Source organism: Populus nigra, chromosome 13 (assembly GCF_951802175.1).
Source record: "Populus nigra chromosome 13, ddPopNigr1.1, whole genome shotgun sequence".
In the NCBI taxonomy this organism is placed as follows: Eukaryota; Viridiplantae; Streptophyta; class Magnoliopsida; order Malpighiales; family Salicaceae; genus Populus; species Populus nigra.
The window spans coordinates 141135-157042 of record NC_084864.1 but is presented as its reverse complement, the minus strand read 5'-3'; the positions used below and the strand labels follow the sequence as shown (position 1 = coordinate 157042).

Genomic DNA, 15908 nt, shown 5'->3' with positions numbered 1-15908 from the left:
GAAAAGACAAGTATGGTCATAAGTGCACCTGCCTTGTTTGAGGGCTTCCCTGTTTTAGGCAGCCTGTATTTTTGGAGTATCAAACTAATTAACTTACCACATGATCTTGGTCATGTTAACTGTACGGCACATCATATATACTGGAAATTCAACTCTCCTGATCTTGAAAATAAATGCAAGGACAACATAAACAAATAGATTAATATTGATGTGTCACAAAGCAAAGAGACTATAACTCTCGGGATAAGACGAAGACATTGAATTATTATTCAAGTTCATCACATGGGGCTTTCTTCTTCAATAATCTGATTTAAAATGCCATGCATGCATGTGACCTCTTTCCATCGTTTCAATGGTGACTAAGAAACTCCATTTACACACGCACATATATAAATGAGGTATTTGCATTTATAAGCTTTCTTTAGTATGCACATTGAACAACCTGAGCGACTTAATTATTCTACAACCAATCTTGTAAGTTAGGAGGCCATTTTCTGTGCAATTATGACTTCATGCTACTTAAATCCAATGTTATTAAATCTAGCTTTGCCCAAAACACAAATAATAGAGAGAGTTAACTTAGATTAAATAATATTTTTTTATTTTATTTTTAAAAAAATTAAAGTAATATAGTTTTGAATTTTTTTTTAAAAAAATCAATCTAGATTTTGATAGGATAATGAGTTGACTCACTCAGTTAACTAGATCAACTCTCATATAATTTAATTTGAAATTCAGTTCAAATTAGATCTCGGATCAATAAATCACTGAGTTTAATAATATTATTTGCAGCAACATTTTTTTTTTTGCAAATTAAACTAAGGCTATTAACCTAAAACCTTAAACATCGATTATGAATTTGGCTTCAATGGTTAAGAAGCATATTTAGTGCTGACCCTAGAGCGTTTTTTTTCAGGAAAAAATGAACTCTTATTTGACTTGTATAAGCCAATTAATTAATATTTCAACTCATCTAAGAAGTTGATGCAATATTTCAAAGGTTGATAAGCTACTAGATTCCATGTGGTGATGCAATATTTCAACTGTCCTTCATTTGATTTCGCTTTGGTCTCTTACGCTTTGAAAATAAATGAAAGGTGAAGAAGTCTTCAAATATGTGTGACAAATTAAACCTACCCCCTGCGACTGCGAGCCCTAGCAAGTTGAAACGCTACTTAATTTAAATGAATTAATTAATTAGAGGTAGTCTTCCAAAATCAGATGAAGTTTTTTCCGCAAAGACTAACCCATTTAATGGGCAGGCTTGTGGAATGAATTTTCCAAAATCTTCATGTTCATACACATAAAGAGAGAATAAGCTATAAATAATAATAATAATAATAATAAGAAGAAGAAGAAGAAGAAGAAGAGGGGAACTGACATATCTCTCAATTTTCACATAATTCTCTACTATATGGATCCACAAACAAAAACGATTCCTAATTGAATCCCACATCTATCAAACACTACCATTATGTTTTATCAAAAACATACAATTTGAGTGGAATCTATAATCAAATATGAATGGAAAGATTAATCAAATATGGCAACATGAGGCTTGACTTGGCATCGATCCTTAATTCATTGACACATTCCAATTTTGTGACGCTACTCAATTACCAAAGTCTGGATCAATGTTTGAAATCCATAAATTATTTCAACAATAGATGAATTGCACTGGCAATGAAGCCCTTGAGAGTTTTGGGACCATAAGTCAAGTCAAGATGATAATTTGAAATCCATCAGTTGTCAATATATTTATCGTGTCTCTTTTAACAGTCTTCAATATACCAAGGTTGGCCTGTCTCCACTAACTCAAGGGGAGCTACTTTCAGTATGATTTGGTCGAATTTATTTCAATTTAATGTTTGATCTTCTCGGGCCCATGTTTAATCATGCACCCAGTTGAAAAGCAAATGAGTACTTATACAAGATAATCACGTTACTCTCTAAGGTATGATCAATAAGGACTCACAGATATTGTTCTTCATACTAGCTAGGTCTATGAGGTATGACACAGATTAATTTGATTTTCAGCACAAGAATCTCAAAATGAATTTCGGCCTACGGAAACAATTTTATTTATTTTTTCCATAAAATTGCTTGAAACAAGGAATCCCTAAAACAAGGCAATTGCAATTAAGCTATAGCTTTCAAATCAAACATGGCAACGCATGTGTTTAGTGTATGTGCCGAAGACAGGGGTTCAAGACATGGAAGTTTTTGTTCTCAAAACACACCAAAAGTAGTCACTTCGAAAGGGCCATTCTGTGTCTGTCTAATGGTCAAACTCAGCCATCAAATTTGGGTTTTTAATTTGAGAATAACAATAATATTACTATTCAAAATCGAAAAATATTATCCAAGAAGGTGTTTGTTGAGATGTGAAAGGCTTAAGGACTGTACTTGTTTAAATAATATTTAATACATTCTGATCACCCAAAGTCAATAGTTAGCAAAACTAAGAAATTAATCATATATAATAATATAGCAGCTCGCCATGACCATATCAAGATTATTCATTGACCTCATTTAATTCAATTTAGCCTAATTAATGTCTTTTTCGGCATTAATAAGTTAATAAAATGATGAACTTGTTAATCTTTAGGGTTCCTGTGATATTTGTCATAACTCAATTTTTTATTTCCTAAAATTCTTTTATGTAAAAAATAAAAATTCAAAAATATTTTCAGGTCACAAATTGACAAGTCATTCGAGAAGGTGGCAAAAATGAGCTGAAGAGGGACTTAATTAATCACACAAATTAAAAATTAGCGGACCAGATGGAAAAGTTTGAGATCTCAATTTGCATTAATGGAGAGCCTAATTGAACAAAACAATGACAATTTAGGACCAAATTGAAGAAATATATTGAGTATTGGGGTAGACTTGTAAAATAATTAAGTTCAGGTACTTAATTGAACATTTGATAGACCAAAGTAAAATTAAGTATGAAAGTTAATTTAGCTAAAATTAGAAGGATTAATTAAGTTTAATGATTTAATTAAACATTTAATGAGCTTAATTGACTTAACTGAAGAAAAATTAAGTTTGGAAGCCTAATTCGGGTCAAATTGCAAGAACTGAAAGTTTTGAGGATCAATTTCGAATTTCAATAAGTTAAGTGGTCAATTAGGGGGCTTAATTACAAAAAAAAAAGTTTGAAGGCCAATTAAGGATTTGATTAAAGAAATTCAAAACCAATAACTAAAATGCAAAACTTGCATACATTTAGGGACTGAAATGGACTAAATCATGGGTCAAATTGAGACAAATTGAAAGTTTAATGGTCAACTAGCGATCACATTGCACAATTTGAAAACTAAAGATCAATTTATAGAGGCACGCAAATTAGAGGATTCCAATTGACATTGTCAAGGGTGCGATTTCATGAATTGAAAAGTTTTTTTTTTATTAATTGAGGGTGCATGCGCAAAAATTAAAAGTTCAAGTGCTTGAATGAAAATTCACAAATACCTAATTGAAATCCTAATTTTTAAGGATTTAAAATAGGAGACAAGTCATTTGGGCTTTAATAAAGGGAAGAGATGATGCGTCATTCAAACCATTGTTCGTTTTCTTCTTCAGCCAAGAAATCTAATTAAGGAGCCATCTTTAAACGAATAAATGTAGCATCTCTGATTATCTTAAAAGTTCTAATTAGCACCAAACGTTTGAGAAACACTTTTTCTATAAGAATCATCCATCCTAATCAAATGTTTATACTTTACTTGTCTCGAAAAACTCACCAACATCTTGTTCCTAGTCATTATCATAAACAAAAAACATCTTATCTCGATGGATAAATTTTAAACTTGTGTTTTTCAATTAAAAATGTGTTTAGAAAACATATATTTTTTCACACTCTTAACTGAAAAACACAATTTTTAGATTTTTGGAGGATCATTTTGCAATTAAATTTAGGTTTTTTATACCACTTTTACCCTTTTATATTTAATACTTGAGATTGTTAACTTATGCTTGAAATACTTTTCTGGTATTAAATAAACTAATTTTAAAATATAGAAAACAACAATAAAAATCCTTCTTTAAAAAAAGTTATGTTTTGAATTGCATATGGCCAAATTATAAGATGATTTTCATGCATATTATTTTATTAAATAAAAAATATTTTCTGAATTTTTCTTTAGAAAAATCAATTAATGGATTTTACAACTAGTTTGTAATTATCCATTAAATTTTGGCCTAAATTTTAAAAATACTAAAAAAATCAATTTATTTATTTTTAATATCAGGATTTACGAACTTACTTAAAACATATTTTCAATATTAAAAAAAACAAATTAAGCCCGTAATAAATAAAATAACCTCTCTCTCTCTCTCTCTTATTTACTTTTAATATTTGAAAATTACAAACTTTTATATATATATATATATATATATATATATATATATATATGACGTATTCCTAGTATTAAGGAAAATAAAAATAAAAATACAATAAAATATATTAGAAATGTTAGGTTGATCTGTATTAATCAGATAAATAAGCAACGCAACTTATTTTAGGTAAAATATATTATATATGATATTGTTATTCTTATATACAACTTGTTCTTTTGCCTAAACTCTGTTGAATAATTAGGATTACTAATTACTAAAACACTAAGTGATGTCTTCCAATTTTTAAACTATAAAAGAATTAGAATTTTTTTGTTATTTCCACACTCAAATAAAAACGATGACTACAAAGTCATACACGTACCACAATATATTATACACCATTTCTTTACGCAATACTTTGATTTAGACTTCCTTTTTTATTATCAGCATAACTAGATCAAGTTACCTTAATCAGTGGTCATTTTATAATTAGTAATGGAGTGATAAGAAACCATAACTACCAAAGGCCTTAATAAGATCGTCCATTAATTTTGACTCACATATAGTACATGATGTCATTCGTTGGATACGGTGGGATTTAGATAAAAAGAAAAGAACTTGAAATCCCTGGTAATGTGTGGAGCTTTGTGCCTGTCTACGTAGCTAGTGATTTCAGCTCACATGGCTTCCTCTGATTTGAATTCAGTCCCAGCAATCATGCCATAAACTCATGGAGTCAATTTATCAAGCAATCGAACCCATGAAAAGAAAAAAAACGGGGGGGATGAGGGATAAATGGTTAGTGATTGCCACGCGTGCTTTTATTTTATTTTAAATCAAATGAATGATATGCAACTTGTGAAGCAGATTTAGAATATGTCATTAAGGATGAACACTCCATTTCTTTAACTTTCTAAACTTACATTTTGGAGCTAGCTAACATCTAAGGAATTTTATTAAGAAGAGTCAAGAGACTAAGCTATAAGTTTCAAAACAAGAAGGGCTAGGATGCAATATCTTTCAAAACACAAGGACTAAAGAATAAGGTGGTCAACAAGTTAATGGTAATTCAAATATGAACCGAGGAAATAAAGATGGCAGTGTACGTAGAATTGTAGAGTTAGGCGGCGTTTAGAAGAAAAGTGACGGAAAACAAGAAATACGTGCATTCAACAAGCAATATTTACGGCTAAGTAGTCAAAAAAATTGAAATACGAAAAGAGTAAGTTAATTTAAGGAAGAAACCATGATTTAAGGTAATGATGAAAACGAAAACGAAGAAGCATCAGCTTTTCCCCCGTTCTTTGCTCCACCTGTCACGTTAACATCTTTCAATATATAATAATTATCCAAAATTGACCAAAATATTAGTGGTGGTTTAATTCGTTCTTGCTTAATTAATCTGAAATTACATCATTTACCTTTTCAAGTTAGGCTCAACAAAGATTTAACAAGAGATAATACAACTCAGCAGGTCGATTCAACATTGACCTGCCAACCTGATCAAGAATGGAATTTAAGAAAAAAATCAAATTAAAAATGATATAAGTTAATTTATAACTCGGACGATAATCCAGTTAAAATTAATCTTCTTTAATTATTATTATTTAAAAAAAAAATTAAAATTCACTTCTAAGACATAAACTCCATGTTTATGCTACATTTGTACAAAGGAGTGATGCATGGTACAATAATATGTACTATGTGAATGAACTCAATTAAGACAAAGAGCAAGAAAGTACATGCCTTGTGATTCTATCAAGGAGACAATGATCATCCTTTCACTCAGATAATAATGACAACATTTTTAGATATATAGGATATTCTCATTTCATTCCATTAATGAAAAAAAATAAAAACCCACTATAGACCGTATCTACAAATCCAGAATATAATTAAAAACATTTTATACAAAAACCAAAGTTAATTATATTGTTTTATAAATCAAGTAATAACATATCGTGGAAAATATGTAGGGTGTCTGAGAGATGTTTTGTATATACGTACACACACACTTTCTAATTTCAAAATTCTTAATTAATATGCAATACAATTTATTAAATTTCTTTAGAAAATATATCTTTGAAATTATTTAAAAAACATAATTTTAATTAACGTATAAAGTAAAATCATAACATCTTATATCATTGAAAGCAAAATAATTGTATTTTATAGCCTTGTTTGTTTACTATAAAGTAATTTTATTTAAAGTGGTTTTCATAGAAAGTAAATTATTTTTTGATATTTAATAGTGTCATTAAAAATGAATTGGAAAACATTTTTCAATATTTGGGTTATGTCATGAAAAATAAGTTGCAAAATAATTTATTTATGTTTTAATTTTTTTTTAAAATTATTAAAAGAATAAGGATCAAACCTAACATATGAAAAACTTGAAAGATAATGAAATTAAAAAAAAAATTTAAATTTCATAAACTATTTCAAATAAAATAAATAGCATAAAAAAGTAGGACCAAATTTGACAAATAAAAAAAGTTAGAAGATGATAAAATTAAAAAAAATATAATTTTATAAATTATTTCAAATAAAATAAATACCAATTAAGAATTAGAACAATATATAATAGATAAAAAAATTCAATTAAGAAAAAGATAAAAGAAAAAAAAAAAAAAAATGATAACTAAAGTTGATATAAAAATTAAATTTTAAAGGATGAAATTAAAAAAAATAAATAAAAAAGAATTGAAAATAATATATATATATATATATATATAAACTAAGAATAAAATTTGATATAATTAATAAGTAATAAAATATTTTTTATAATATTTAAAAAATATATATCATCAAAAATAAAAAAGGAAACAGAAAAACGTGGAATTGTACCTGTCATTTTTTTCTGCGTGGTCAAATTATTCGGAGCACTTCACTTATTTGCCCTACATAGGATCCGAGCTGACCAATGCCATACATCACCATGCTCCTCACGGCGTGGGTTGGTCTACTTTTTCAATTTGAAAAAGGTTTCATACCCATGTTTAACTTAGGATTGACTTTTTAATCCGGTAATCAAGGAAGTAATCTAGACCAACATTTATTTATTTATTTTTACCATAAGAACACCCATTACCTAATTAACCACTCTAATTAACAAGATTATTTAGTATAGTAATTAATGACTCTAAACAAATCATTAATGTTTCTAAGTAGTAGCTAAGCTAGCACATGGGATATGTTATTTTTCAAGAGCTTGTTTCTTTTATATATTTAGCCACACAACAAATAACAACTCTCCTCTCCTAATGGTCTATTCTTTCCATTTCTGTCATCAACAATGCTAATGAATCTTGTTTAATGGATCTTATTAATTATAGACCGTAACTAATGGGATTGTATTTGTTATATAGATATGGGATGGTTCAATTACAAGGTTAACGAGTTTTGATTAAAGTTATTAAATCTAATTTATATTCCAGGCCATGGGTTGTTGATCAGTTATGTAAATTAACTCGAATTAACTCAAACAATATTATTTTAATATATTTTTTAAAATTAAATTAAAATTTTATTTTGATCGAATTGACCTATTAAGTCAATTCTATTTGATAAAACCAACTTCAATCTAATTTATTTTAAAAACTCAGTTAAGTTCACGTCTTGAATGGTTGAGCTGGGATGGGTTTTACAACGATGGTCTGATTTTTAGCAAAATGCTTCTCCAAATCGGCTTCAAGGGTATTTTGGTGAGGAAACCTCCAAAAAAATGAGACAAAAATCCTTCTCAAAGTACGGCGCTGATTGTTGTCAATCTATTTCCACCTCCAAACTTCCTATAAATACCATCTTTAACGGCTTCAACTTCCCCATCACAACTCTCTCTTTCTCTCAGTTTCCACCGCTGATCACTTGCATTAACTCATCATTCTATGGCATCCCTTCCACTTCCAATGAGCCCTCTTCTCCTTACCCTTCTTTCCATCATTTTCCTTGCCTCCCCTTCAGCAAAGGCAGCACAATTTAGTGTGTTGAGTTATGGGGCCAAGCCTGATGGAAAAACTGACTCAACCAAGGCCTTTGCTGCTGCTTGGTCACAAGCATGTGCCTCTACAGGGCCAGCCACAATCTCTGTTCCTAAAGGGAGTTTCTCTCTACGTCAAGTGAAGTTTCAGGGTCCTTGCAAGAATAATGCTATCTTGGTACGTATAGATGGAACCCTAGTCGCTCCATCAAATTATGGGGTCCTTGGTAGTGCACAAAACTGGCTAATCTTTGAGCATGTTAATGGGGTTACTCTATCTGGAGGGACTCTTGACGGTCAAGGTGCTGGACTGTGGTCTTGCAAGAACTCCGGCAAGGGTAATTGCCCCAGGGGCGCAACGGTATGCTAATCACATGCATGCATGACATAATTATATATCTTACAATTTTGGTCTCTGGACTAAAGTTAAATACACAATCTATTCTTAAAGTCTTAAATCTTTTTATTGTGCAGTCACTTGAATTTTCCAATTCAAAAAACATTGCAATCACCGGATTGGCATCATTAAATAGCCAAATGTTCCATATTGTCATCAATGGCTGCCAAAACGTCAAATTGCAAGGAGTCAAAGTCTCTGCTGACGGAAACAGCCCTAACACGGATGGCATTCACGTTCAATTATCAACCGCTGTCACCATCTTGAATTCTAGGATTGGAACAGGTGACGATTGTATATCTATCGGCCCCGGCACGTCTAATTTGTGGATTGAAAATGTAGCATGTGGACCAGGCCATGGAATCAGGTAATTAAGAAAATATCAGTCCAGTAGTCATCAGCTATACATTCATATCAATTATCATGAGCACATGATGTCTGATTTGTTGCTAATTCTGGGAACTGAATATAAAATAACGTGTGCATGCATGGTCGATGTAGCATTGGAAGTTTGGGCAAGGAGTCCCAAGAGGCTGGTGTGCGAGATGTTACAGTCAAAACCACTACATTTACGGGTACTGAAAATGGACTGAGAATTAAGACTTGGGGAAGGCCTAGCAATGGTTTTGCTACAAATATTCTTTTCCAACATGTAGTCATGAATAACGTCAAAAATCCCATTTTGATAGACCAAAACTATTGCCCCGGCAACAAGAATTGCCCTGGCCAGGTATGTCAAATCTACTGTCTTTATACTCTTTCTTTAATTTCATCAAATTATGAATGTAAAATTAACATAAAATATACTTGAATCTTTCTACTAATTTCTTGTGCATTAAACAGGCTTCTGGTGTGAAAATCAGCGATGTGACCTATCAAGACATTCATGGAACATCAGCTACTGAACTTGCGGTGAAATTTGATTGTAGCAGAAAATATCCGTGCACTGGGATTAAATTGCAGGATGTGAAGCTCACTTACGAAAATAAACCCGCTGAAGCATCATGTAGCAATGCTGGTGGAGTTGCTTCCGGCATGGTTCAGCCTACTAGCTGTTTGTAGGTGTCTAAAGATGAAGTAGTTGACTAAGCAGTAAAGAAGAAATCGTAATATTCCTATGGGAAAAAAGAAGAAGAAAAAAAACAATGTAGTGAGCAAAGTATAGCTCATTGAGTCGAAGTTTATTGCTTGAGCCTGAGGCAAGTTAGTGCCCGACTTTTGCAATTATAGTTGTAGTGAAAACTAAAATTTCCAAACTACTACAGTTTGGTTAGTTGTTGTAACTTTTTATTTGATATTTATGAGAGTTATATTCTCTACTTTATTATATACAATATAACCTGGATAAATTAGTAACTTTGATTAATTACATAATAATCTTGTTCATCTTTATTTAAATTTGGAGTTTAAATCATTATTTTAATATTCAACCCGACTCAAGAGATTGAGTATGATTCAGGAAGCTCGAAAGTATATCGCAACATACATGGTTAGGGACCGATATGATGGCTTGGTCTCATGGTTATAGCACAGTAATTTTAAGAAATAGACTCATTGTTAGCTGCTAACAAGCTGCCTTCAAAACATAATTTGGCTTTGAGTATGCATATAGGGAGGAAAAACTTTTTTAAACCTTGGCGTAGTTCTAAATATATTAGCAGGCCATCTGCTAACATCTGTCCAAAAAGTTTATGGAAGTTTGATATTTCATTTTCTTTTACTTGATGAAAAATGTTCAACCTACCTCGGCTATAATTAGAAAAAATATTTTTAATCTATGTTAAATATAATCTAAGATGGTTGATTTGATTAGAACTCAGAACCCTTTAAGTTAGAGATTCTTAATTGGATCCTCATCATTCCCTCCTCCTTCAATAGGATATTTGTCCTCAAGGTCGACTTCCAGGAACTTCATATTCATCATGGCGAGGTTGTTCCACTAGCTTCTTCCACATCCTCTTTAATATCCAAATCAAAATCTTGTTCGGTCTAGTGGTTGGATCAAACATATTATTTAACAACAGACACTCGTTGGGTTGCCTAATAGATTTATAGGTGTTAATGTGCATTGTCAGATCAAACACAGAGAGATAGGAAGAGATATGGGAGAGATGGGAGAGATGAGAGATGAGAGATGAGAGAGCAGACTTGTTAATCTTCTTCTTCTATTTTCATTAACTGACTTTTACGAGATAGTTATATATATACAGCTGTAAATAACAAATTAACAGCTTCATGTAACTAACTCTCTAACTAACTATTTTATTAAGATCATAACAAGTGTCACAATCTGATACATTATACTCTAACATCTCCCCTCAAGATCAGGCTCATGAGGAACCAAGCCTGAGATTAGCAATGAGTGTGAAACAGAGGACCACTCAACCCCATTATGAGAATATCAACAACCTGTAAGGATACAAACTGCACTAAGAGTTGTTTTCGTGAAACTCTTTCGTGAACAAAATGCACATCTACTTCAATGTGCTTGGTCTTTTGATGTTGAACAGGATTAAAGGACAAGGCAATGGCAGACAAATTATTATAGAAAAGAACAGGTACATGAGGTAGTGAAATGTGCAGAAATGCTAATAACTGTTTGATCTAATCCACCTTAGCTGAGGTAAAGGATAAAGCACGACATTCAGCTTTTGTTAATGATATGGAAACTGTGTGTTGCTTCTTAAAGGACCACGAAATAGGATTGTTATCTAAAAAGATCACAAAACCAGTAGTAGATCTTTTGTCATTAGGATCCGCTGCCCAATTAGCATCACTAAAAGCTTTTAATTACAAATCTCCTCTAGTATATGAAATACCAAAATGAATTGTGCCCTTTAGATACAGTAATATACGTTTAACTGCAGTAAAATGAGACATCATAGGATTCTGCATAAACTGGCAAACTTTATACGTAGAAAAGGCAATATCAAGCCTTGTAAATGTTTAGTATTGCAGAGCCCCTACAATGTTGCGATACACCTTAGGATTGGAATAAGGTTCCCCATCCTCTTTCAGCAGTCTATGATAAGGAAGACATGGAGTATCACATGGTTTCGCATCAACTATTTTAGATTTAATCAACAAATCCTCAACATATTTGGATTGTGACAGAAACAGACCAGTTAGAGTTTGAGTGATTTGTTTGCCTAAGAAATAGTGAAGTGATCCTAAATCTTTGATATCAAATTCAGTAGTAAGAGCTTTGATAAACTGTATAATTGGCATCAGACGCATTTCCTGTTATAATAATATCATCCACATAGAGAAGCAGCACCACAATCTCATGACCAACATGCTTGACAAACAAGGATGAATCAGAGTATGTGGTTGCAAAACCCAAGGAAGGTAGAAACTGAGTAAACCGATCATTCCAGGCCCCAAGCGCCTGTTTTAACCCATATAGAGATTTATGCAGTTTACACACAAGATGAGGATGCTACAAATCTTCAAAACCAGGAGGTTGGGACATGCAAACCTCCTCTTGGAGAATGTCATGCAGGAATGCATTTTTGACATCTAATTATCTGAGGCCAATTGAAATGAGCAATAAGAGCAAGAACTAACCTGACTATGGCAGGTTTCACCACAGAACCAAAAATGTCCCTATAATCCAATCCAGGTTCCTGACTGAACCTTTTAGCTACTAACCGTGCTTTGTGTCTAGCAATAGATCCATCTGAATGTCACTTAATCTTAAAAATCCACTTGCATCCCATCAGGTTCCTGTTTATTGGTAATGGAACAAGACTCCAAGTGCCTTGAGTATGTAATGCATGAACCTCTTTTTTCATAGCCTGTAACCACACATAAACTTTGATGGCAGACTTGTAAGTAGCTAGTTCCATCAAAGAAATTTCAGTTGCCCCAGAATCCTGAATACTTGTTAAGAGGGCCTTCCTTTTAGTAATTCCACTCTTGCTTTTGGTTTGCATTGGATGCAAGTTGAGAGGAGGAATGGACAATACAACTTGTAAATTATCAGGATTGAAACTGATATCAGGCACCACAAGAGTCAAAGGAGAGGCTTGAATGGAAGCAGTAATGGACCGAGAATTGGGAGAAACTATAGATAAAGCAGGTGTATGGTTGCTAGTATGGTGAGAAGAAGAACTTGTGATGGAGGTGACAACTATATTCTCTATAGTAACAATAGGCATAGGACAGGTGGAAGGTGAACATGATGGTGATGACAGGAGTGTGGTTGAGGATGTATGCAATAAGTTAGGATAAATAAATTGTTGTTCATAAAAAATAACATGTCTAGAGATAAACAATCTCGTTGTAGGCACATGATAGCATAAATAACCTTTGTATTTGGTGGCATACCCAAGAAACACACATTTTATAGTTTTGGCCTGCAATTTGGTGTGATTATAAAGCCTGAGGAAAGGAAAGCAAGCACAACCAAAGATTTTAAGGTGAGTAAGAACTGGAGAAGACCCAAATAACATCTCAAAAGGAGATTTGTGAAGAAGAACATGAGTTGACATATGGTTTATGAGGTATGTAGCTGTTAAACATGCATACGACCAGAATTAAGATGGTAATTTGGCTATTTGTAATAAGATGATCGTGGTTTCAATGATATGTCTATATTTCCTCTCAGCTAACTCATTTTGTTCAGGAGTATATGGACAAGAGAGGTGATGTGAAATGCCCTTATCAAAAAGAAAGTGTTTCAAACGAGTGCAGGTATACTCTCCCTCCCCTCAATTAGTTTGAAGAGTTTTAACGGTAGCAGAAAACTGAGTAACAAGAAAGGAATAAAAGGCAACGAAGGTAGAGAACAAATCAGACTTCTTGACTAGCGAAAACATCTAGCAATATCTGGTACATTCATCTACAAAGATGGTGTAATATCTATAACCATCAACTGATATACATGGCACAGGACCCCACAAATCAGTATGGATAATGTCAAAGGGAGTTGTAGATTTATTGTGATGTTGTGGAAAGGGTAGTTTGCTAACTTTCCCTGCAAGACATGTATGACATAGCATAGGGAAAGAGGTTTTGGGAACACGTATATTAGCTTTATTTAGCATCAGAGAAACAACAGTATTTGTTGGATGTCCTAACCTATGGTGCCACAAATTGGACTGAATGAGTTGGCCAAGAAACGCCTTAGCTAGAGATGTCTGTTTTGAATTTGAAGGTGCGAAGGCATGGATAGGGTACATTCCATTAGTGCACAAGCCTCTGTAAAGGATCCTTCTTGTGGCTTTGTCCTGAATCCAAAAACAAAATGCATCAAATATAAGCCAGCAATTATTGTCAAGGCAGAGTCGATGTACTAACAGCAAATTCTGAGTTAATTGAGGAACAAACAACACATAATTCAATTTGAGTGGATACACGAATGAATTAATGGTTGAATGACCAACATGAGATACTTTCAAACCTTCATCATTTGCAGTGTGAATTGTGTCAGCTGTTGGATATGGTGAGGCCAATGTCAGATTAGTCAAATCTGTCGTCATATGATTGGTGGCACCAGAATCAGTGAGCCACTTGAGAGGAACCAGAAGAATTGGATTATGGAGATGCAGAGTTAAGCATTGTGTGCATGGCTTGCATAGGAGGTTGTTGTTCTTGAAACTAAGAAGATGTGAATTATAGATGTGGTGAAGGAGCTCGATATGATGTATACTGCAGATTTTATGGTTGTATGGGATAAGAGGTCTGTAAAGAATAAGCAGCAATGGCATGCACCCCAATGTAGTTTGGGCCCTTGTCATTATAAAAGCAATACTAGGTGGTATGATTATTTCTACCACATATGTGACATTTGGTTTTCTTATAAGAAGAAGCCTCACAGAATGGGGCAGTGTGTCCCTCAGAGTTGCATAATTGGCATATTGGAATCATGGATGCAGAATGACTCCGAAACTGCTGACCAGGGAAGGATCAAGAACTCTAGGATTATATTTGGAAGTGCATGTGCCATAGGGGAAAATACTGGTCTAGAATTAAAATGTCTAGATCCCTGAGTGAATCGACCTTTACCATTGTTCTTGTTCCCATTATAAGGCTTAAAACCTCTATTAACAACCTGAGATGACCATGATTCAGAGAGAAACCTGTATTAGAAACCATTGTTGTCATGAGAGGAGCATTAACTGAAGTCTCCACAATCACTTCCTCTGCAAGTAACTTCCTCTGCAAGTAACTGTGATCTAAAATCGTTTAGTGAAATCACACTTTCATGCCCCCTTATAACACATCTGAATGTGTTATACTCAGCATTTAAGCCATTCAGATCAAGAATAACAATGTCTTCATCTGCAAAGTATACACCAGCAACAGAAAGATAGTCCCTAGCTTCTTTAATGTGATGAAGATATTGTGAAATCAAATCTGCCCCCTTTTTAATTGTTTGCAGATTAGATTTCATTTGAAAAATGCTAGTTCTAGACACAGTTGAAAATTGTTCCTTTAACCAATTCCACAGATCCTTGGAGCTAGCTAGCGCTACCAATCGCACAAGACATAGCATCAAGTGATAATGTGGCAGTGATCAACTGCATAATAGCTCGGTCATGCATTTTCCATAATATATATTCATCATTCTAAGAAGAAGTGATACCAGATTCACTTGAATTCAAATTGTGCTGAGGTGGATAATGGATCGAACCATCAACATATCCCATAATTTCATTGCTTTCAAGCAGAGTTGCATCTGAAAGTTTCAATTGAGGTAGTTCAAATCATCAAGCTTGACATTAACAGACTTGGGAATAGAGAAAATAAGAGCTGTAATTGGAGATTGAAGTAGCTGGAGTTGTGAAGCAGTCACCATCAAGATTTCAAGATCAATCTGTGAATGAGCTAAATTACCAAACAAAGATTAGAGAAGAAGTAACAGAGAATGCGGAAGCAATAGAGGATCTTCAAGCGTGAGCAACAATTGTTCTGACACCATGTTAACGTGTATTATCAGATCAAACACATAGAGATAGGAAGAGAGATGAGATATGAAAGAGAGCAGACTTATTAATCTTCTTCTTCTATTTTCATTAACTGACTTTTACGAGATATATAGTTATATATATATATATATATATATATATATAGCTGTAAATAACAAACTTAACAGCTTCATATAACTAACTCTCTAACTAACTAACTAACTAACGAACTGCTTTATTAAGATCATGACAAGTGTCACATCTGATGCACTATACT

The 15908-nt window shown here is 32.9% G+C and overlaps 1 protein-coding gene across 1 annotated transcript; it reads left to right on the top strand.

Moving 5' to 3' along the window:
- Positions 1 to 8214: 8214 nt before the first annotated feature.
- Positions 8215 to 10030, top strand: LOC133670541 (polygalacturonase-like). The gene is made up of 4 exons (XM_062091049.1): positions 8215 to 8684; positions 8798 to 9087; positions 9222 to 9450; positions 9564 to 10030. Exons 1-4 carry the CDS (start codon positions 8232 to 8234, stop codon positions 9780 to 9782), a joined length of 1191 nt encoding a protein of 396 aa, XP_061947033.1. The 5' UTR covers positions 8215 to 8231; the 3' UTR covers positions 9783 to 10030.
- The last annotated feature ends 5878 nt before the right edge of the window (positions 10031 to 15908 follow it).

What these genes read in the sequence shown, in the direction of transcription:
- LOC133670541 (XM_062091049.1), top strand. Translation starts at nt 8,232, where the DNA reads ATGGCATCCCTTCCACTTCCAATGAGCCCTCTTCTCCTTACCCTTCTT. An exon ending in ATTGCCCCAGGGGCGCAACG is followed by an intron (nt 8,685 to 8,797) that starts GTATGCTAATCA and finishes TTTATTGTGCAG; the next exon opens with TCACTTGAATTTTCCAATTC. An exon ending in ACAAGAATTGCCCTGGCCAG is followed by an intron (nt 9,451 to 9,563) that starts GTATGTCAAATC and finishes TGCATTAAACAG; the next exon opens with GCTTCTGGTGTGAAAATCAG.